The following is a 23,196-nucleotide window of genomic DNA, read 5'->3' as shown; positions in this document are numbered from 1 at the left end:
TGGAGTGCGTTCTGGACCGGAAGGAGAACTTCTGCTTAAAGGATATCGTTTATTTAGCCGCTCCCCTCTGGAGAGATGCTGTTTGGCCTGCCCTGCTACTGTTATCTCCGAGAAGCAAAAGTTAGAATCGCTGCCCGATGTTTTTTGCCCCCCGGTAGATCTAATTGGAAGTGGCAGATCTAGAACCGATGAGCAGTGAGATTACACTTCGAGCCAACTCCTTTGAACCATGTTGAATAGGATCCCATGAGCTAAAAAGTCGAGGTAAAACGGTTCCTTTGGGGAAAGATTTTTTTTGACTTCACCTGGTGTTTTGCAACCAATAGGATTTTAATATCCTTCCTCATTCCATCTACTGTCTGTGCGCCCTCTGTGAGCGCTCGGTAGATTGAGTGTCCTTCCCAAATAAGAAGTTTCTAGTATCACCTTTACGAGTAGGATGACGGTCATACATCTGTTCACCCTCCTCCCCCAGTCAGCAGCCCGGAGCTCTTCCAAAGGAAGGGATGCTGCATGCAGTGAGCGAAGGCTTTTGAATTTGGGGGCTCCCCCCGCCTTTTGCTCCCCGGGGGGTCCCCAGCTCAGAGCCTCCAGGCGCCCTTCGGCCGCGTGCCGGCGCACGTTCCCCGCAAGGCGCGTCATGGGAACGCGGGACGCTGCGCGCGCAGGCCCGGAGCAAACTTTCTGCAAGTGCAACTTGGGAATCCCTGGGGAGGCGGGGACGCAGGGCTCGGGGAAAGGAAGGGGCGCGAAGCGAAAGCGAAGGCGGCCAGGAGCAGAGGGGCGGATGCCCGCTGAGCCTGAAAGGGAGCCAATCGGTCAGCCGCGGCTGCTGCCAATCACGCGGCTCCCTCCAATCCCACCCTTGCTATTTCCAAAATCTCGGTCCCACTGCGCAGCTCAAATGTGGTGTTTGCTCTGCCAGTCGCTGGAGGACAGAGTGGGAACGGGAATAAGCAGAGTTCGGAGGCTAGGACAAAGAAGTTAAAGAGCGCCTAACATATACATGTTTTTGAAGGCGGGCAGAGGGAAAAAAGTCCCGCCAGTGAGGGCCTGTGAGTCTGTGTAGTTCTGATGGAGACCCCTTTGAGCAAGAGGAACCCGCCAGCGCTGAGATTAGCGGATTTGGCAACAGCTCAGGCCAGGCCACTTCAGAATATGACAGGCTTCCCGGCGCTGGCCAGCGCGGCCGCCCACTCCCAACTCCGCGCCGCAGCCGCGCACCTCTGCCCTCGGGACCTGGGCACTGACCCCGGCGTGGCCATCACTCCGCTCGGACCCGAGCACATGGCCCAGGCGAGCGCGTTCGGCCTCAGCCCTCCCTCCCAGGCGCTCCCGGCACAGCCCGAGGCCCCAGCGGCCGCCGCCCGCGCTGCAGCCTCGGTCTCGCACCCGGGCGCCGGCACCTACCCTGGCGGCGGGGGCAGCGGTAGCGTGCAGTCCTCCGCGCCCGCGCCCCCGCCCCCAGCCCCTCCTCTTCCTCCCTCCCTTTCACCTCCTCCCCCTCCTCTTGGCCTCTCGGGCTACACCACCACCAACAGTGGCGGCGGCGGCAGCAGCGGCAAAGGCCACAGCAGGGACTTCGTCCTCCGGAGGGACCTTTCCGCCACGGCCCCCGCGGCGGCCATGCACGGGGCCCCGCTCGGAGGGGAGCAGCGGTCTGGCACCGGCTCCCCCCAGCACTCGGCCCCGCCTCCCCACTCGGCCGGCATGTTCATCTCGGCCAGCGGCACCTACGCTGGCCCGGACGGCAGCGGCGGCGGGGGCCCGGCGCTCTTTCCCTCGCTGCACGACACGCCGGGAGGCCCCGGCGGCCACCCGCACCCGCTCAACGGCCAGATGCGCCTGGGGCTGGCGGCAGCCGCGGCAGCCGCGGCGGCTGAACTGTACGGCCGCGGGGAGCCGCCCTTCGCGCCGCGCTCGGGGGATGCGCACTACGGTGCGGTGGCGGCCGCTGCAGCCGCCGCCCTGCATGGCTACGGAGCCGTGAACTTAAACCTGAACCTGGCGGCGGCGGCTGCTGCCGCGGCGGCCGGACCCGGGCCCCACCTGCAACACCACGCGCCGCCCCCGGCGCCGCCACCGCCGCCCGCGCCCGCGCAGCACCCGCACCAGCACCACCCCCACCTCCCAGGGGCGGCCGGGGCCTTCCTGCGCTACATGCGGCAGCCAATCAAGCAGGAGCTCATCTGCAAGTGGATCGACCCCGAGGAGCTGGCCGGGCCGCCGCCGCCCCCGCCCCCGGCCGGCGGCGCCAAGCCCTGCTCCAAAACTTTCGGCACCATGCACGAGCTGGTGAACCACGTCACGGTGGAGCACGTGGGCGGCCCCGAGCAAAGCAGCCACGTCTGCTTCTGGGAGGACTGTCCGCGCGAGGGCAAGCCCTTCAAGGCCAAATACAAGCTCATCAACCACATCCGCGTGCACACCGGCGAGAAGCCCTTTCCCTGCCCCTTCCCGGGCTGCGGCAAGGTCTTCGCGCGCTCCGAGAACCTCAAGATCCACAAGCGCACTCATACAGGTGGGTGTCTGTCCCCGGCCGCGCCGCCGCCGCCGCCTCCCGCGCCGCCGCCGCTTCTGCCGCTGCTTCTCTTCCTCCTCCTCCTGCTCGCCTTAATTTTTCCCTCCTTCTGCTGCTTCTCTTCGCATACGTATAACCCGGACATGTGACTTCTTTTTTTTCTCTCCCCCCTTTTTTTCTATGAATAAGTAATTCGATAGCACACACAGGCCCCGCGCTGGGTTCCCACACGGTGGAGTCTCCAGCGCTCCCGCAGCCCCTCCGCCGGGACCGGCAACGCGCTCCAGCCGCCGCCGCCGCCACCCCGGAGCAGAAGCAGCCACCGCCGGAGCAGGAAGGCGCCCAGGACGGTCGGCAGCCCCCTTCCGCCCGGCCCCGGGAACTTGGGGAGGGCGATGGGGAAGGAGGGCCGGAGCCGCCCCGGCGGCTCTTCCCTCCCCATCGGATGTCAGGTCCCGCGCGGTCGCCGTGCTCCAAAGAGCGGGCGTGCGAGGGGCGCGTGGGATTTGCTGCGGTATTGGGGCCGCGAGGCCCAGCTCGGTGTGGCCCCTCCTGGAGGGGAGAGGGGACCCTGTCCCTCCGGGGAGGGGTGCAAAATGCGAAAGTAATGCGCCCTCGGGCTTCCGGGGACCTTCCCCCTACGCACACACACTCGCCCACCGTTACACACCCCACAGTACACGTTCATGTGCACACACACATCACACGAACAACTTCACACACCCATATGCCCTCATACACCCCTCCCTCATTTCTGGAACGTCCTTGTGCCCTGATGACACAATCACACTTACTCATTTACACACCTTCATCTACACCTATACGCACACGCGCCGTCACACCGTTTATCACACATGCCCTAGAGGGTGCTGGAGAAATTGGGTTCTGTCCATTTAAAGGAAGGTTCTCCTTGGAGGAGGACAGGGCGAGCTGCAGAGTCTCCAGCGGTCGTTGGGGCCTACCCCCCCCCCCCCCGTGGGACTTGGAAGGAGCCCCCGGCACTCTGGGGAACCCTCCCGTCCCCACCCCGAGCCCTGCCGTAGGGGGTGCCACGGTCGCGGCCTGGGGCGTGGGATGTCGCCAGTGGGCCGTGTGGCCCTTGGAACAGACGAGCGCGCTGGGCAGAAGCGCTGATGAGCGCGAGTGCAGTCGGGATTTATAGGGACAGACAATATTATCCCTCGGAGGACACTTAAGTAGAGTTTACATTCAGTAATTACTTGGCTGATTTATCGGCGCGGCGACGACGAGGAGGCAGCGCTGGGCTTGGGCCGCAACGCCTGGCCAGCGGCCGGGGCCGAGGCCACTGGCGGAGGGGTGAGGGGGATCTGCGTGAGAAGCCGGGTCCAGGGGCCCGAGGCTGGAGCCCCGGGCCTTGCTTCTGTCGCCGGTACCTGACAGCCTCCTGCGGACTGGCTCGCTGACCGGCTGGGAGCGCGTTTTCCCCCGAGTTCCGTTTGCCAGCCCCTTTCTTCTCTAATCGGGATCAGTCCGACTTAATGATTTTGCCAAAAGGAAGCGTCCCGCAAGGCTCTCGTAAAAACTCCCTGGCCCGCTAAGCCAGCTGCTGGCCCCCGTGCCCAGCACTTGCCGACGGGACAGGGGCCTGGGGCTGTGAGCGGGACGCGCGGGGCGCGCGAAGTGAAGCCGCCCCCAAAGGGAACCCCTAAAAGCGGAGCCCGCGACCTCGGGCCCTTCCCGCCTTTCCAGACCTCGGAGGGGAGTAGATCATCCCTTGGCGGGCAGGGGGCTGCCCGGAGGTGAGGGCCGTTTCCGCCCGGGTCAGGCAAGGAACTGGAAATTGACTGCGCGGCAGCTGACCGGGTGTCGGCTCTCCGGCCCCCGGGGACAGGCAGCCTCCCGCCCCCCTCGAGGGCGGGCCCCAAGGGGGCGTGCGCGCGTGCTACCGGGGGCGGAGACCCGGGCGCCGAGGGAACCCGGGGCCGTTTTGTTTTCGGGTTCCTTGTGCGCAAGGTTGCATTCTCGCCTGGCTCGCGGCGGCTGCGTGGGCCTCGCCGGGTCCCTCGGGCAGGGATGGGAGCGCCCTCGCGTTGATGCTCAGACCCGCGCCGGGTGTTTTGGGCCGTCCCTGGGCCGCTAAGCCACTGAGCACTGTGTCCAGAGAAAGGCCAGGCCGGGCTCCCTGCCCCATCACAAGGCTCTCCCTTTTTGGGGGTTACCCGGGATCCCGGAACGGCTTGATCAAAGGGAATAATCCCCGGCCACTCCTGAAGGCCCATTTCCTGACCCACGTGTCCCCAATTCCATTTATAACCTTCCTCTGGGCTGGACTCGAGTTCTCACACGTAGCTTCCCTCACTCTCTAAAACTCTGTAAGTAGTTAAATTCTGACGTGACCCCGCTGTCAGAATCTGAAATGTAAACATTAGGGTCTCTCACCCTTTCTAGGCAGGGAGAATTTGCTAACTGCCCCCCTCCCCGTACGTAGGCCCCCCTGAATAAAAATAGGCAATTCTATCACCCTTTCTCTTTTTTCTACTTTCTTCCATCTCTCCTTTATCCCTGCTTTTCTACCTTTCTTTCCACTCCGTATCTGCCTTTTCTGGGTCTGATTCTCCCCCCCCCCCCCCGCCCCGGTACGCGGGCCTCTCACTGTTGTGGCCTCTCCTGTTGCCGAGCACAGGCTCCGGACGCGCAGGCTCAGCGGCCATGGCTCACAGGCCCAGCCGCTCCGCGGCATGTGGGATCTTCCCGGACCAGGGCACGAACCCGTGTCCCCTGCATCGGCAGGCGGACTCTCAACCACTGTGCCACCCGGGAAGCCCCTGGGTCTGATTCTTAATGCTTCTCTTTCAACATGTGCAGTGGTGGAGCCAGCAATGTCCAAGCCGTTTATTCTGCACAATCCAAGATACTTGGCTTGTGCAGAAACATGAGAATTCTAAAAAGCAACATTGCACATTTGCATAGGGTGAATAAAATTACTTAAACCTCCATGATGAAGAAAAGCTGATTATAATTATTTTTGGAAGAATGCTATATTAAATTAGTATTAGCCAACTTAAAGTGGAATGTAGAAATCGGGACAAATAACCAGTGTTTTGATAAAACTCGGTTAACTGTTTTTGTTGCAGCCCCTCTACAGAGAATTTTTAAAGGTTACGATTATCATTGCATTATGTTGTGTTTTTCCCTCTCTTCATGGCCCAAGGCAGGAGGTATATTAAATAATATAAATATATTATAAATATTAAATGATAATATTTAATTTTGCTTTAAAGCAGTATTTCCAGGTAGTATATGTTATATTCCAGGCATCTGAATACTTTTCAGATGTGCTAACGTACTCTGGCATTGAAGCAATTAGCATTGATGAAATTAAAAAAGAGAAAATTACACTGAAATATTTGTACAGGAAAGTCCACCACAGAAGTTTAGGTACACTAAGCTGTCTTAATAGTTGTTTGGCTTTTTAAAAAATAAATTGTCAGAAACCAAGGAAAAGACCATATCTTGTGTGTCACCAGAGTAGCTGCTGAAATGTAGAGAAATTCAACTCTATTTTTTAAATCATTTAAATATAAGGAATATATTTATTATACCAAAATATGTATGAGATAACATGTTCAGTTATGGACTCAAATACATCAAGTTCATGGATACTAAGGGGAGGGGGAAAATTCATAGTTACCTGCTGTCTTCCTGTTTCTGCTTTTTAATACCAAAGTGTAGTGTGGCTGCATATCTGCTCGTCTTACTGAGCATTTCCACCACCTGGACCTTGGGCCTTGTGTTGAAAGGCCCTGTGCTCCTGGGGTGGGTAGGGCAGCTTAAAGGGGTGATGGGCCCAGAGACTCTGGTAAACAGTCGATCTTTTTTGGTTGTTAAACAGTGTTAGAATAAGAAGTCTGCTTATGCCATCAGGGGATGCCAGGTTCTGGCTAAGGCTTGTAGTCTTTATTAACGTTTGTTAAGGTTCTGTTCCTCTAGGGTCTCAACTGCCCAGCAAGTTGTGAGGAAAGCTGGTAGAACGAAGAGGGCAACAGCCTATTCTCTGCCCAGCTAGGCTTATAAAAAAATCTAGTGGTGGGATCATGTTTTTCACAGACGTCTTTATTTCTGGAGAGAACAGGATTTTGGTGTATTTCCTTTCCTTTCCCATCAGGGAAATCCTGGGGAACACTCTGAAACAAAATGCCATTATTATAATTTTACTGCATCACCCCCAGTTTACTTTTAATTGAGAATATGTGTTTGTCTTTTTTCTCTTTTTCTTACGGTCTTCACCCAAGCTGTGGCTTTGGAAGTATTTTATCAGCATTTATCTTGACAGGGGATGGGCTTGAATTTTTGTGTGTATAGACCCTGAGGGGAACAAGGATGCGGGAATCTGGGTCCTAGCTGGATTTCAGTGTTAGAGCCTGGACCATGCTCTAGCCATTCTCACCTCGACCCCTATGGTACTTCGGGGTTGACATCCAGCCTCTCGCAAGCGCAGGTCCAAGGAGAGCCTCCAGGCCAGGGGACACCAGGCCCATCCCCGCAGCATCCCTTCCCTGTTGCATCCTGGAACATGGGAATTAGGAGTTAGACTGGGAGTTGGTCTTCAGGAGGATGGGAAGATGCATCCTCATGTCTGCTCTAAGATTTCTCTCTCAGGTGAGAGGTCTCTGAAAAGCACTTGTTAACCTTTCCTATGTTTTATTGCAGGAGAAAAGCCTTTCAAATGTGAATTTGATGGCTGTGACAGGAAGTTTGCCAACAGCAGTGACCGAAAGAAACATTCCCACGTCCACACCAGCGACAAGCCCTACTACTGCAAGATCCGAGGCTGTGACAAATCCTACACCCACCCGAGCTCGCTGAGGAAGCACATGAAGATTCACTGCAAGTCCCCACCACCCTCTCCAGGACCCCTGGGCTACTCATCGGTGGGGACTCCAGTGGGTGCCCCCTTGTCCCCTGTGCTGGACCCAACCAGGAGTCGCTCGAGCACTCTGTCCCCTCAGGTGACCAACCTCAATGAGTGGTACGTTTGCCAGCCCAGTGGGGTCCCCAGTCACCTCCACACCCCTTCCAGCAGTGGAACCACTTCTGAGTCTGACGACGAGGAGATGTACCGGAACTCTCAAGGCGTGCGGACCATACATTAGATTTTATTAGTAATAATAATAATAAGTACAACAATGAGTGGGAGCCCTTGGACCGTATCCTAACCTGAGACAATGCCGAGGCTGAGACAAACTCGTGACTCAGACTTGCCACCGGGTCTAATTAGCCCTATTTATTCAGTATGAAACCCTATGGTGTTTGTACATTTAATTAATTTAATTAAGATATTTGGGTTTTTTTTCCCCTTAGAAAACAAACAAACAAAAAAACCCAACCAAGCTGGACTTGTGTGTTGCAGGGGCACAGGACTGAGAGCAGGTTGTACCACATGGAAAATGAATGGAGAGATTAGTGAATCGAGACACACACTGCCAATGCCATATATATAGTTTTTACAAGGGTGAGAGAAAGAGCATTAAGTCAGAACTCAACACAGCACCAAGGCCCTTTGCATTTCCTGGAGTGCCTCACGAACGCCTTTGACACCATCATGGGCTTCTCTGGAGCCTCTCTGCCTCCTGCTTGGGCCCTAATTCTGCAAAGGCCTCTTGATTGTAAACCACACACGTGCTGCATTGCCAACAGATCTTGGACTGTACCTGTGTCCAAAAATATTTGTAAAAACCCTTTAAGTTCTAATACTTGTAATTTTTAATTTCCACTCTTTTATTACTGATCTCACCTAACACAGTATTTTTATACAGGATTACTTCTTCAGTACCCTGCTTGTATGGTTTTTTTTTTAAAAAAAGATGCAGCAACCTAGTACATCTCCATATATTGTGCCACCGTGATTGTTCCAGCAACAGTGGAGAGAAGAAAAAGCTGCTGCGGTAGACAACTGTGAAACTGTGATATTTTATAAAATAGAAGAAATTCAAGTGCTTTCTTTTTCCTCTTTTTTTTTTTCATCTGGAATCTCAGAGCCTGCCTCTTTACTCTGTCCAAACTTCTTGTGTAATAAAGAGATTATGTTTTAGATCATAAGTTCTTTGGGATGCCAAAATTAACAGGCAAGTGTAAGGAGGTGTGATGTTGGCAACATGCCTATTTTGGGGGGAAGGCTGTTGTTTTACAAACAGGGCAATCCCTCTTTTATACTGTTGTATCGACCTTTTAAAACATCTTTACTTTTCAGTGCTGGAAGTTGCATTTTAATGCATTTTCTTCCACCTGAGCACTCGGAACTCTCCCACTTGCAAATGACAATGTATGACCTACACCTACATTAAAAGAGGAGAGGGAGTTGCTATACATATTAAAAATTTTAAAACGTTTATAGTTACCACCAAACACTGATGAATGTGTGACCTTTGCCAGAGCTGCCAAGCTAGGACAAAAAAGGTCAAGGACCTAGGACAGTAACTCTTAGTTTATTTTCGGTTGGTACAACAAATCTCGTGTGCAAAACGTAGTCCATCATAAACATGATACAGATATACTAAAGAGCACTAATTTATCCTCAGAGACCCTGAAGACACCCCCTTCCCAGGGTTTGTAGAAATTTGTTTTGTGCGCTGTGAGTGGTTGATGTACTTTTATTGTTAATAACGTGTATGTGAACACTATTTGTACAGCTGAATTAATTTATTTTTAGACATCATCCTTTTTTTTTCCTGGAAGAGTTCAAAGCACACCAAAGAATTATATTATACATTTTGGTGAAAGATTGTCATTTATGATCTACGATTTATTTTAAAAAAAAGAAAGAAAATGGGAAAATATATTTTTAAGCTTACTTGAATGAACAACGTAATGTGAAAACCAGGACTCTTCCTGCATGTCTCTTTTGCATTGTGTTGATGAGATTATATATAGTTTATAGATATATTCTATTACTAGTACAGTGCATGGTGCTGTCACTTTGAAAGCCTTTCAATGTTGTCTTCAGATTGTTACGGTGAATATGAAACATGCAGACCCTCCTTTATAAAGAAAAAGACCATAAAACTTGAATATAAAATAATTCTACATTTTTAAAGTTTATTTGATTTTCATATTCACTTTCAAAGCTCTTTCAAATAGACAAAATAAGATGAGGTATGAACTTCGGGGGGATAATTTATGTATCGTAAACTTATTCGAACAAAATATTCCTGATTTATAATTTGTTTTATTTATACAACTTTTTCAATGGTAGTTTGCACTATTCTTTATTATGCTACAGGTTTATTTATTATGAAACAAAGGAATATGTATTTTATGTATTTTGCCATGCATTGGTTAACTCTCTGCTACAGATTTATTGGTTCCTGATACACCTAAAATAAAAACATAAAATGTGTACCTCCAATAGAAAGCAAGAATAATTATGAAGTAAAAAATTTAATAAAGGTATTCTTTATATGTATTGCTTATGTTTTACGTGATGGCACATAATGCCATTCTCTTCCAGACAGAACAGGTTGCTCATGTAGTAATCAGAAGGTTCTCTTCCCTTGATCTCTTTATTTCTTCACCCTCCCCAAGCAATGAAATACTTTAACAGCTTGGTCTAATTTACAGTCTAATCTAGAAAGTACAGTATATTTATGAAGACTAAGCCCTGCAGGTTGCACAGAATGGTAGCATAAATCTTAGGGGTTACTGCATTCATTTGTTAAGATTAGTAATGTCCTTAGTGATACTAATCAGTGGAGAGCTGAAAAACAAATTTTAGTATTTCTTTGCTGCCCAGCCTCTAAAGAAAAAGGGTAAAAAAGAACGAGGAAAAGATAGAGAAAGGGACAGTGAGACGTTTCCAGACACAAAGAAGATGAAAGCAGAATCCAGAGCTAAGATGGGTATGGAGTTAAACACATCCTGAGTGAAGTTGCGTAGTGGGCATCAAACACCTCGTGTATCAGGTGATAGGATCAGAACCCAATTTTACTGTGGTTTATTTGGAAGTTGAGTGGAGATAAATAACTTAGCATTTTGGGGCAGGTGTTAAGGAGAAATGAGCTTCATGGCAACAAAATGCCCAAGTGGCTTAAAGTAATGCGATTGGCTATCCACATAAACAAGGCTGAACACTTGCTTGTTTTTAGGTTGGCTGATACAAAGCTGATAAAAGGCAAGTAGTTAAAAACAACTGGTAGTGATGTCAATAAACAGCTCTCCAAAGGGTTACAGCGGTTTTTTAAAGTCAGGTTTGTTAAATGTAGTAAAGGTGAAACAGGTTGCAAAGGGTTGTTTGAAGCCAGGTGACAGTAACCAGCACACGAAGGAGAAAAACACTCGTAAACGAAGGCCCCAATCAATGGGAAGACTTGCAGCTCTCTAATGAAGATTCTCGTGAAAAGAAGGGTGACACAAAGCCACCAAGACATGAATCATTCATGGGAAATATAAAAGATAAAAGATATCTGACAATGAGCAGAACCTTGTATAGCGTGTATAAAACAAGTTTCCCCTTCTTATTTTCTGCTTTAAAACGCACAATCTCCCACTCCCAGCGTTCTCTGTCCAGAGTCTATAGAGTTAAAATTGACCACTGCTCGTCCTGTGCCACTTCAAAGTAATTTAGTCCAGAACGGAAGGCTTGGCGCTTGGACAATCTTCATGGTGTGTTAAGATTTCTATGGCAATTGGCAAGCAAGACGTTCCCATCTGAATATGTCTCAAAGAAAGCCACTTATTGACACTAAGTTGGCTATCATCAAAGACTTCATCTTCCTAGGCAAAACGTGGCCCTTGGGTCCTTGCAAACACTGTTTAAATCATCTACCTTTGTTTTCCAGGCTAGGAGGATCTTCAAACACATGATTATTTGTAGTTTATGTATATTTTCCCCCATTCAGGATGTTCTTTGGTAAAACTAATGCTCCTAAAATCTAAAGTATTGAGAAAGAACTTGAGGGTGGGAATTATATTCTTTTAAGGAGTTGGAGATGGCCACACAAGAGGGATAGCCCTGGAGACAGGAAAAGAGGAGGCCCAAACTCCTTGAAAGCTAAGGCCCAATTATCTGTGACATTGCAATTTTGCCATTTATATCTTGTATTTTGTGGAAGCTTTTGGAAACCACAGTGGTTCTGTCTCTCTATCTGTGTATCTCTCTGTATCTGTCTGTCTATCTATTATCTATCTATCAGTGTATCTGCCTATCTCTTCCTCTGTGAAAGGGGACAAGAGATGTTCACCTGAAGTATTTGTTATTCCAGTTTGGCTAGGAAGTACAAGTGGGGAGGGGGCTGCGGAGACAATCTGATTTCTCAAGTGACCACTTTAAGTCAGAGGAAAGGAAAGCTGAACACGGGAAACAAAACAATCCAGACACATCGTAATACTTTCAGCCTGTCACATCACACTGCCCGCTGGCCCAAACACCCACCCGTAGTCTACCAAAATAGACTCATGTCCAGGAAACCCACCCTTCCAGGGCTGTAGGGTTGGAGAAGGAGGCCCACGGTGAGACGGCCATGGGGTTGCCAGCACACTTGCCCTCCCGTGAACAAAAACTCACAGCAACTCATACTCTGTCATCCCCACTCCTACGCCCACGCACAAACACTCAGGAGCACACATTCACACACACCGCGAGTGCCTAATCAGGCACGGAGAAGTTCAAAGGCATGTTCTTTGAAATTCAAAGTACTGCTTTTATGGTACATCCACACGGAGCGTAGGCATTGCTATGGCAATGGGCAGGGCCAGGGGAGTCTCTGGCAGAGGGTCCGCAGTGATTCGAGACACTCTATTAAGATACAGTTGCAGTGACCTTTCCTTTCACGCCAAGTTAGCTCAGTCGATTTTCACCTGATCAGAAATATATATTACATATCACATTACATAGATGTAATAGTATATGTATTACGTGAAATACATGTGTATGTCCTTCCATCCACTTTTTGTTAAGATTCCCCCTCAGAACCTCCCAGCTTGAGAGAAAGGAGAAAGAATGACGAGAGGAGGAGAGAAAGGCGAGTGGGGATGGGGGTCAGTGATGTCAGAAGAGGGGGGAGAGGGGCAGGAGCGCCCCAGCCCCAGTTCCTCTTCCTTCTCTCCCCACCTAAGTACTTTTATTTGCAGAGCGATTGTTCTTTGTTTATTTAATACAAGTACTGTGTGAATGGTGAAAAATAAACACGATGAAAAATAACCAAACAGATGATTCCTCCGAGTGAAAAAGCCCGGACTTAATAAAAGTGCGAAGCAGTCACCGCTGAATGAGAAACCCTTTGAAGTGGAACTTATTATAGGAGGAATACTTCGGGGTTGCCTTAACGACGCCGCTGAATCGAACGCGCTCGCCTTTGTCAGCGATTTGTTCTCCTTTGCTGGGGTGCCCGGAGAAATTACTTACATGGGCTGCCTTAACATGCAGCCTGCAAATCAGTAACTTTGCAGCTCAGACTTGCAGACGCCACTAGGCAACGGACAAAAAGAAGTCAGGGGGAAACGCACCAAGCTTTCACGCCGAGTCTCCGGGGATGGGGGAGCACGGGCGTGTTGGGGACGGCAGATAAGAAGTTGTCTTACAACTGGACCCCCGCCCCTCACCGGGGCTCCCCACCCGCACGCCGACCCGCGAGCCTGGGCCGGGGCCTCGGCCGCCCGGCTTCTCTCGGTGGCAGGGGAGACTCCGGTCTCTCCAGTGAGAGGCGCTCTTCCGTGCGCTGGCCGGCCGCGGGACGTTCCCAGCAGCCCCGGCCATATTTAATAAGGGTCGTTTATCACCCAGGCGCTTTGAAGGGTCGCCTCCAGCCCTGTGCCCATTAGAAAGGCGGAGGTGACATTTAAACTCCGTTTTCAAGGATCGCGGGGGGATTTCCATGAAAAGGCAACTCGTTTGTCTTATGAGCCTGGAAACAACTCCCTTCTCGCTCCTTTTGACCACATGGCATAACTCAAAAACAATAGTTCAAAAGTGAAATGGCATCGTGGTGTTCACTCGGAGACAGGCCCCCATCTAGCACCAGAGAAAAGAGGTAGTCCGCAAGACAATGTGCTTTTTGTGTCCGACTCTGTCACAAGAACTGTGTTGTTTGCTTTGGGGGCTGCGCCTGTTATACTTGCCTGAAAGTGCTTGTGTTAAACAAGAGTTATAAGTCATCCAAAACAACAAACATTTTGATTTTCTTTGCCTAAAGGGCTTTCCCTGGCTATGGGCACCGTGAAAAAATAATGTCCTTGCTGAGAAAGGAACACCAGTAGTAGCGGGTGCATTAAATATTGAATGACACGGGGAAAAAGAGCTTGTCGAGGGGCACTCAGCCTTAAAGTCTTTCTTCAACTTTGTCTTCGGTGGCTGCTGGACTAGTTAAGATGGTATTAATTAAGGCAGCTTCGGATGCCGCCGAGCCCGCCGGCCCCTCGGCCGCGCTCGGTCAATGGGCCTGTGTCCCCGCTCTCTGCTCACGCGTTGGCTGAGCCGAGTGCAAATGTCACTTCTCATTTGGAGGCTGAAGAGAAGGGCCCATCCAACATTAAGGGCAGCAGGGATGCAGGCAGCAGCAGGCGTTAAAGAAATACCAGGGGCTGGGGTGAGGGGAGGGGAGGCGGGAACAAAATGGGAACATCTGCCCTGGGCCGGGGAGGAGAGCCCGCTGGCGTGCATTGCTTTTGGCACATTTTGGATAGTATTGTTTAGCAAACAAGGGCCACGCGGGACTCGCTGGGCTGGAACACCCACTCTGTCTCGTCTGCTCCTGCGTGGGGATGATTTAAACCCCAGCCCTGCAAAAATCTATTAGGTAGTCTGGCGGGGCGTTATTTTACAAAGGGAGTAGCTTCTACAAAGAAAGACAAAGGCTTGGCGCAAACCGGCTTCTTTCCTGGCTTCCTCCAACCCCCTCATGTCCCTTCACAGATCACAAATAAAGCCCAAAGGGCCTCAGCCAAGAACCTCCGATCCAATTTTACAGACGGTGAAACTGAGACCTCAGGCAAGACTCAGAGATTTTTGTCAGTTTCCCGGCGAAGAGTGGGAAGTTGAGACCTTCACTGAGACTGAAGACCCAGACAGGGGTGGAGCTCTGTTTAAGGGTGCCAACAACCACGCCAAAAGATCCCCTTCTCCCCAATTCCAAGCATTTGATTCAAAATCAAATGGAAGTTGGTTTCAGCAGCTGGAAATTCCTAACATTAAAAAAAAAAAGGAATGAAGCTTACTGCCAACTAACTGTGGCATAAATGCAATGCATGCTTTAAGAAACTCTCTGCTAACTATCAATTCCTGATGAGGAGAGACAAGACTTGGCTGGATAGAAGGGTGCAGAATACGCTGGCTGATTGATTTCTGCAGCCAGAATCCCCCATGGGAGCCCCTGTCTCCTGGTGTGGAGTTCCAGATGGACATGGGCCTTCTCTTATCACAAGGTCCCTTGGAGGTGGGGAGAAACGCAGTCATATGCTGTTTCCTCTGTGTGTGTGTGTGTGTGTGTGTGTGAGAGAGAGAGAGAGAGAGAGAGAGACAGAGGGAGAGAAAGAGAGAGAGAGAGAGAGAGAGAGAGACAGATTGATCTGGACCCTTGCTGCCCCTACAGGGGTTTAGCACCCTTAACTCTAGATTCATTTGAATGTCTGATTCTCCTTCTGGGGATGTGTCCCCTCAAGGCTCCCTGGGCCTCCTGGATAAGGAGAGGTCACATTTCCCACCGAGAGCCATCCTGCAGAAGCAGTTCCGGCCGGGCGGGGCTCTGTTAAGACAGGGGTTGGGGGTGGGTAGCTCGAATCTGTCTGCCTAGAGACTCGGGCCTGATGCCTCCACCCTCCGCCCCATTGGGAGCTGGAGGTGTCGCTCTAGGGTGGGGAACCGCCTGGCGGGGTCTGGACGCTGGCCGAAGTGGGCGGTGGGGAGAAGAGAGGGCTGTGCCAGAACGACCCCCGCCCCCTCCCGCAGCAGGTCTGCAAAACCTAAGACTGGGGCTCACATGCTCAGCCGCTGACCTGGGTGATCTTTCTTGCCTCTCTTTCTTCGGTCCCCTTCTCCCTGCCTCTACTATTTCTTTGCACGATCAGGCCCCAGGTCAGGGTAAGGGATGCAAAAACATGGCGTTTTGGCCCGGAACACACTGTCCAGCGCGCGCGCGCACACACACAGACACACTCACGTACAACTCACCCCCCCCCCGCGCGCCCCCGCCCCAGCCCGTGCACTGGGCACACGCCCGGGCTCCAGGCACCTTGCCAAGAGCGCGCGAGCACCCTGCGTGGCACACTGGCTGAAGTTCCTGCACGAAGTGGCGGGGGTGGGGTGAGGAGGGGGGTGGGCGGCGGTGGACGCCGCCGACTGCTGGCGGGGCGCACAAGTTCAGTGCTCAACTTCCCGCTCTTAACGAGACCCGGGATCCCTTTGGAGAGGCCCTCGGGAGCTGGCGGCGGGGCTGGGAGTGGCGTGGGTAAGCTGGCCGGCGCGGGGCGCGGGCGGCGGGGCAAGAGGGCGCGACAGGAGGAGGGCGCGAGGGTGCCCGCGGCCGGCCGGGCGCTCCAAGAAGTCAGCGCGAGCAGCTGTGACTTCACCTATTAGCCCCGATGTCTTTCCGAGGAGCCTGGTGGAGTTAAACAGCCCACAATGGGCGCTCTGGGGCGCCTCCAGCCTGACCTCCACCCGGGTTTAATAGTTTCATAGGAACTTCATTAAATCAATTACTTAGTGAGCACATCATCATTTATTTGTAATTAGCAGCGAGGAGCGCGTTCTCTCCCCCAAGCCCGCGGCCCGGGTCCCAGCGGGGTTGGCGGAGTTGTGCAAGCACTTTTGTTTGCTCGAGTGTTGACTCCCGGCATTATTCGGCCCCGGTAATCTTTACGTCTTAATCTAGCATTCAGGGAGCGAAGGGAAAACAAACAGGGCGCCGGCCAGAGGCCAGCCCTGCGCTCCCAGCCGCGCGCGCAGCACAGCCCTCTGTCGGCGCGCAGGGCGCGTCTCCGCGGCCCCCTCTCCTCCGGGCAGAGAGGGCGAGGGGCACCACGAGGGCAGCGGCGCTGAAGGGGAATGAACCAGGCCAGGGGACTCAGGAGGAAAGTGGCGAAGGAAGAGGAAGTGAAGGAGCAAAAAGAGCGAACACGGAGCAGGAAAGCATGTCTCGCAAAGCGCGCACAAAAAGAAAACGTCCAGGCTCGTGCGCGTGTGCCGGCGGCGTCGGAGGGGAAGCGCGTGTGTGCGTACGCAGGATGTGCGTGAAATCACATCCATTTCAGCTGCCAGGAGCTGGGCGGAGAGAGGGGAACGCGAACAGGAGGCGCCGGCCTGGCGTGCGCGGAGGCAGCTCGATGGGTGTCCGGGCTGCAAAAGTGCTTTCATTTGGGGACTGCAGCCGCGGGCGCAGCTCCATCGCGGCCCACAAATTACGAGCGAGTGGTTAGCGAGCTGGGGGAGTTGCTGAAAGCCAGGCCAGAACCTGCGCGTGCGGAGCGACGCGAGTAATGGCCCCGCGAGGAGTCGTGATTCCTTTCGAGTGTAATCATCTTTCCCTACACGCCGCAGCGCCGGCCAAGAACCCGGTGGGTCGTAGGAGTCTCGGCTCCCGGGGCTGGAAACGTGGACGGCAAGTCCTTGCCCCAGCGCAGGGATTTCCGCTCCCAGTGGGAGAAGTCCCTCCGGCACAGGAAACGCACAGGAAACGCTCAACTTCTGCGGGAGATCCCAGCGCAGGAAATGGGGGGCGGAGGAGGCGAGGGGTCACTGATGATCCGGCTCCGGTTCTCAGGAGCCGGCGAGTGTGCACAGCTGTGAGCTTAGGAACAGGCCCATGGGACCCCCTCTCCCCCCCACCCCAGGAGTGGGCTTCCAGAAGAAACAGTGATCCCAGAGGGTCCTTGAGGCTAGTCTCCTAGGTGGACCTCGTATCTGTGAACCTTTGAGGAGAGGGTCTTGAATTTCTCCACTGGTTTTTGTGGCCAGGCCTGTTTGATTCAGGATGATACTTGGAGGCTATGAATGTGTGAAGGTTACCTTCTTGATTCAGTGTTTGGAGTGTTCGTACTCTAGTGGGCCCGGAGAGAGCTTGACGCATCAGTGGGTGGCAGCATGGTGACAGGATCTGTCCCGGGGTGGGAGTGGGGAGGGAGGGTTGAGGCGTGGCCCAGGGCCTGGCTGTAGTTGTGCTCCTGGAAGTGGCAGCTTTGTTTGCCTGGGACCCTGAGGTGGGCTCTCCTGCGGCCTCCGGTTGGGTGAGCCTGTACCCATGACATTGCCTTGAGTTTCAGAGACCCCACTGAGACCCCCCAGCTGCTGCTGACCTACCCTGGATTGTCTGAGAACTTGGGTCAGCCTGAAAAACAGGAAGTGGATCCAGAGAAGGACCATCTACTGGCAGGGCAACCATCTGGGAGAAGCACCTTTAAAAATATAAAAGCACTTTGCAACTTTGCATACTTCTCCCCACCCCCAAAGTGATACATGCTGAAGTAGTTAAAATGGTCAGGCTTCCAGAAGAATCACCAGCAAAAGCAAGTATGTCTGCACAAAGCGAAACACAATTTCCTCAAATCTCTCTCCAAACACTGTAAACACCGGCACGCCTTAGAGTCTGTTGTACATGCTTCTGCTTTGACATAATGAATACCTATGCGTGTCACATGTATGTTTGATCGGCCAAGACTGTACATACACACACAGTTACAGCATATTTAAATCCAACCTTGCAAATGATCGGGGAGGCCTACCCATCCTGGACCTAGCCAAATTTAGGGCAGCCTTGAAGGAAGCAGAACTGAGAAAGACTCCCTTTAAAATAACAGTAAAATGGAATTCACCCCTGACTTCTCTCTCCACTTCTCCCCCTCAACCTCGCGGCGACCCGCCCCCTCCCACAGCTTCAACAACGTTTAATAAAATAGCATCATAGGGAGAAAACAGGCAAGTCAGGCAAGCATTTTATGAACTGGCAGGGAGTTTCGTGAAACGGCTGATTTAGAAAATCTAGATGTTGGCTGCAAAATTTTCTTACAGATAAGCAGGTTCGGCATCTCCCTGCTCTGAGTCCTAACAGCTTTGAACCCATTAGCTGGCTGCCATCTCAGACTCTGTTCTGCTTCTGCCTTTGCTGGGCCGCATGTCCCCGGCACCCTGCCCTGCCCAAGGCCCTCCCTCCACAGTGGGAGCCCTGTGCTCTGCTCCCCACCTCCTTCCAGTGGGGCTTCCCCGGCAGGAGGTGTGGGACCCTTCTAGCCCACTCCCCTTACTTGTCTGGGGTCCTTGTCACTGGGCCCATCAGCCTGAAAACGAACAGGCATCTGCTCACATTTCTGTCCTGTCTCCGTGGAGGGTTCTGAACAGGCTTCTCCCTCACCAGCTGCAGGTTTCCTCTTCCGGACCTGCAGGGAGAAGCAGGCCGGGCATGACAGACTGTAGACACAAAGCTGACCAAAGCCTGTGTGATGGTCTGGGGTAATGACATATAAGGGAAATTTAAGGGAGGGCCAGGGGAGACTTGGAATGGGAGGAATTATGCCAACGTTTGTCTCCTTTTAGGGGCGAGGGCAAAGGTTTGACCACTCTGGCTTTCCTTAAATAAACTGACCCCAAAGTGCAAGCGTTAGAAAACCGGTGACCTAGGTCGAGCGTCTGCTGTGTTACTGAGAGAAACTTCTAGGTGGGCACGGGCACTCCTTTCTGCTTTCGGACCCAACCACACCGGTGGTTCCCTGCTTGTATCTGGGTGGTTCCCTGCTTGTATCCATGAGGGGCAAAATCATGAAGCGATTCCAGGCAAGTGCCTCTCAGGAGGGAGCAACGCCAGAAGACAAGAGAGGCAAGCGCAGGCAGACGCTGCAGTCCGGCCAGTGCCAGCCCTCCCCACCTTCTCCCCCTAACTTCGACTTTCTAGACCTTTCTGGTCATCCCATAAATCAGAGGGCTGGGGTGGTCCGGAGGCAGAAAAGTGCCTTGAAAGCACTGTGTCCTTGGCCACTGGCAAGGAGATTGGAGTGTTGGTTTAGATTCCTCCGATCTGAATAATGCCTGGTAGGAATGAGCAGAGAAATGATATCATGAAAAATCTCCTTCTTGATTCTTACATTCCTTTAATGGGAAGGTTTCCCTGGGCTGCATGCCTGTCTGGAGAATTGTAGACACAAAACTTCCCATTTCTTTAAGAGCAAAGGAAGCCCAGCTCGTGTCCTGGGGGAGCCAGGGGCAACCTCCCTCTGAGGCCCTGGGGAGGCTGCCCTGGGCCCTGTGCAGGGGACATGAGTAGGAGGTTGGGGGGGGAGTCGTAGAGAACTCTGATGTCCATTATTCACATGCTTTTCTCTATTTAAAAAATTCTGAGGACTTCCCTGGCGTGCCAGGGGTTAAGACTCCACATTTCCACTGCGGGTGGTGTGGGTTCGATCCCTGGTGGGGGAACTAAGATCCCACAAGCCACGCAGCCAAAAAAAAAAAAAAAAGACCATAAAAAATTCTGGTAATTTTTTGTGGCCGTGCTGCGGGATCTTAGTTCCCCGATCAGGAATCGAATCCATGCCCCCTGCAGTGGAAGAGATGAGTCTCAACCACTGGACCGCCAGGGAAGTCCCTGAACCACTTTTAAGTATACAGTTTTGTGGCATTAAGTACATTCACATTTTTGTGCGGCTGTCACCACCATCCATTTCCAGAACTTTTTCATCTTCCCGAACAGACCCTGTACCCATTAAACACTAACTCCCCATCCCGCCTCCAGCCACGGCTAACCTCTATTTTACTCTGTCTCTATGAATTTGACTACTCTAGGTACCTCATATAAGTAATCATACAGTGTCTGTCTGTGTCTGGCTTATTTCACTGAGCATAATGTCCTCAGGGTTCAACCATGTTGTAGCATGCATTAGAACACCATTCCTTTTTATGGCTGAATAATATTCCAGTGCATGGCTATATATAACATTTTGGTTATCTGTCAGTGGACCTTTGGTGTGTTTCCACCTTTCAGTTACTGTGAATACTGCTGCTAGGAGCACGGGTGCCCACACATGCTTTTATATGTACCCATGTACCTATATATTTTTTTGTGAACCGATGTAAAACACTTTAAAGGGGGAGCTTCAGCCAAGAATTTAGAATATCCGATTTCTCACTTGGATCTGGCTCTCTGAGGCCAACGAAGTGCAGGTGGATTTCAAGGGAGAGCCAAAGCATTGTTTTCCAGTTCCATGGTATTCCCATCTGTATTTGCACATGTGTGTGTGTGTGTGTCCGGCCCTACCCAGTGCTGCTGCTTCAGAGGAACTATTAACACATTAATATTATCAATAGCAGGCAGTGCCTGAGCCATTAGGGATTTATGAAAACATCTGAAGCCAGTCGTTTCAAAGTGCTGATTTGTTTTATAGTCAGTATTACATTTTATGACAGGCTCTTTTGCCAGCAAAATGAGCGTATAAGCATCATAGGCAGCTCAGTAGACGGAAACCGCTGCCCTGTGCTGCCCTGCAAATTTGTGCTCCAGATCCCTTGGGAAGCTTCTGCAGTTTGCAGACAAACACTGACCCTTTGCTGAAGGGTCAGCCCAGAACCAGATAGCGAGTGTGGGCCCCCTGCCCCGTACATTTTTAGCTGTAGAAAAACTATGGCTCCTTTTCCTTTCTGTCGTTTTCCTCACACCTAGAGCTCAAGAAGCAAGCCAGTATCCAGCAGACCAAGGCCAAACATCTTCCTGGCCGCTTCTGCTTTTCTGTCGCGGTTGTTTTCCCTCTTGATTTGCCAGAGTTTCCCAAGGCAAGCTCTCTAGTTCTGGGGAAGTAGTCTCAGCCCCGCTTAGAACGGGGGTGACCAAGGAGGGGGGCAAGCAGGCCCCTTGGAGGAGACGGATGTGTGTTTCTCAGCTCCCCACTCAAACCTCCACCACCTGCAGCCCACCCCCAAGGGCAACCAAAGGAGACGGCGGTGTGTGGTCGAGGAGGGGGTGGGGTGCGGTAGAGCGGGGGAGGGGCAGCAGGGCCGCGCAGGGAGACGGCACACCCACCCTCCCTCCGCCCCCGCCCCCAAGCTGGGACCTGGGGGGTCCCCTCGCGGCGGCCCCCCTCTGGGACAGGAGGGAGCACCAGGAAGTTCCTTCCCCACGCTCCCAGGGAGCGGGGTTTGTAAGATTTTACAGCAGCTGTTTAACATCTCCCTACCTAGTCATTAAACGCGGAAGGGAGAAAATTAAAATGGCAAAGTACGATGAAATAAAAGGCGTCTTTTCCTGTAAAGAGACAATACCTAATTAAGGAGTATTTGAATCCCACAGAAATGCAGACGCTCATGGGTGACGTAAAACTTCTCCTTTTCAACCAGGAACAAAACCCAGAAAATTGGGGACCCGGCCCAGGAGGTAGGTAGCCCCTTAAAACGACAAGCTCCTTCCTTTTTTGCCTGGCTTCCCCCTGCCCTCCTCTTCCACAGCCCTGGGGGAGGAGGAGACAGACGACGCCTTGGAGTTAAAGTTTCTGGGGGCAGCGCCCAGCCCAGAGCCGGTTCCCTCCCCCAGGGCTCTCAGGCCTGACCCAATTCCGTCCCAGTTTCCCTCTTTTGTCCCCTCCCGACTCTGTCTCATTGTTTTGTTTTGTTTTGCAACTCTTTCTCTAGCTTCCCCATCTTTTCGGGGAGCCCGCTCCCATCTTCTGTTTCCCTCAACCTCCCGGAGCTTCGAGAGTGGTACCTTCTGCCTTTTTCTCCTGGCTCTTATCTGGTTCTTGATTAGATAACGGAAGCTTTGCTCTCCTTCCGCGCGGTTCCACAGCTCAGCCCACTGCCTGTGGGCCCCTGATCCCACCGGAAGCCTGGCTCTGACCTTTGCTCTCCGCTGCCTGCTGCCAATGCTTAAGGACTCTCCTGACGCACCTGCCCCGAATCAAACTCAGTGAGCTTAAGGGGTGTTCAGCCGCAGGGATCTGGAAGGAGCTGCCTTAGCTCAGCCAGGAAACCTGCCTTCGGCCTCCGTTTTGCTCCCACGGGAGTTCCGGGAGGAGGCAAACGCAGGGAGCACCCACTGGCCAGGAAGGAGTTCTTCCCATCGTGGCTGCTCGGTTTCTCTGCTCTCCGGGTAGTTATTCTTCGAGGAGAGTGTCTTACTGTTTAGTCCTATGATTCAGGAGAAAGAAAAGACAGCTATGGGGAGGCTTAAGAAAATATGGATCGATGTGTCTTGAAATGTCTACAAGTTAAAGAAATTCTTAGTCACACCTCACCCCAAGTTTGCCTCTCTGGGATTATTTTAGGATTTTGGTAGTTTACGTTTTCCCCAACATCACAATGCATAGGACAGAGCCAGAGGTGCCCAGATTCCTGCTTATTAGACTAAACAGTAAAAGGAAGTCATTTTGGGGCTTCCCTGGTGGCGCAGTGGTTGAGAGTACGCCTGCCCATGCAGGGGGCACGGGTTCGTGCCCTGGTCCGGGAAGATCCCACATGCCGTGGAGCGGCTGGGCCCGTGAGCCATGGCCACTGAGCCTGCGCGTCCGGAGCCTGTGCTCCGCAACAGGAGAGGCCACAACGGTGAGAGGCCCGCGTACCGCAAAAAACAAAACAAAACAAAAAAAAAAGGAAATCATTTTTTCCTTTCAAGAAGTAAGGAGGGGCTATTTTGTTGGCATTTCCCTTTGGGGATGGATCCTGTGTCTGGCTTTGCCTTTTCAAAGGGTAAACTCAGATCCCACCAAGGTGGAGTGTAATATGGATAGAAGCAGTGTCTGGTCCTCCCTGATCTGCT

The 23,196-nt window shown here is 52.3% G+C and overlaps 1 protein-coding gene across 1 annotated transcript; it reads left to right on the top strand.

Annotated features, from left to right (window-relative positions):
• Positions 1 to 1,006: 1,006 nt before the first annotated feature.
• Positions 1,007 to 7,635, top strand: ZIC5 (Zic family member 5; the record flags this gene model as incomplete). Its single annotated transcript, XM_082859238.1, has 2 exons — positions 1,007 to 2,521; positions 7,193 to 7,635. Exons 1-2 carry the CDS (start codon positions 1,075 to 1,077, stop codon positions 7,633 to 7,635), a joined length of 1,890 nt encoding a protein of 629 aa, XP_082715364.1. The 5' UTR covers positions 1,007 to 1,074.
• Between the last annotated feature and the right edge of the window lie 15,561 nt (positions 7,636 to 23,196).

This window comes from Leucopleurus acutus (assembly GCF_964270905.1).
Source record: "Leucopleurus acutus genome assembly, chromosome: 18".
NCBI lineage: Eukaryota > Metazoa > Chordata > Mammalia > Artiodactyla > Delphinidae > Leucopleurus > Leucopleurus acutus.
Note: the sequence above shows the minus strand (reverse complement) of the source record. Positions and strands in the feature narration are given on the sequence as shown.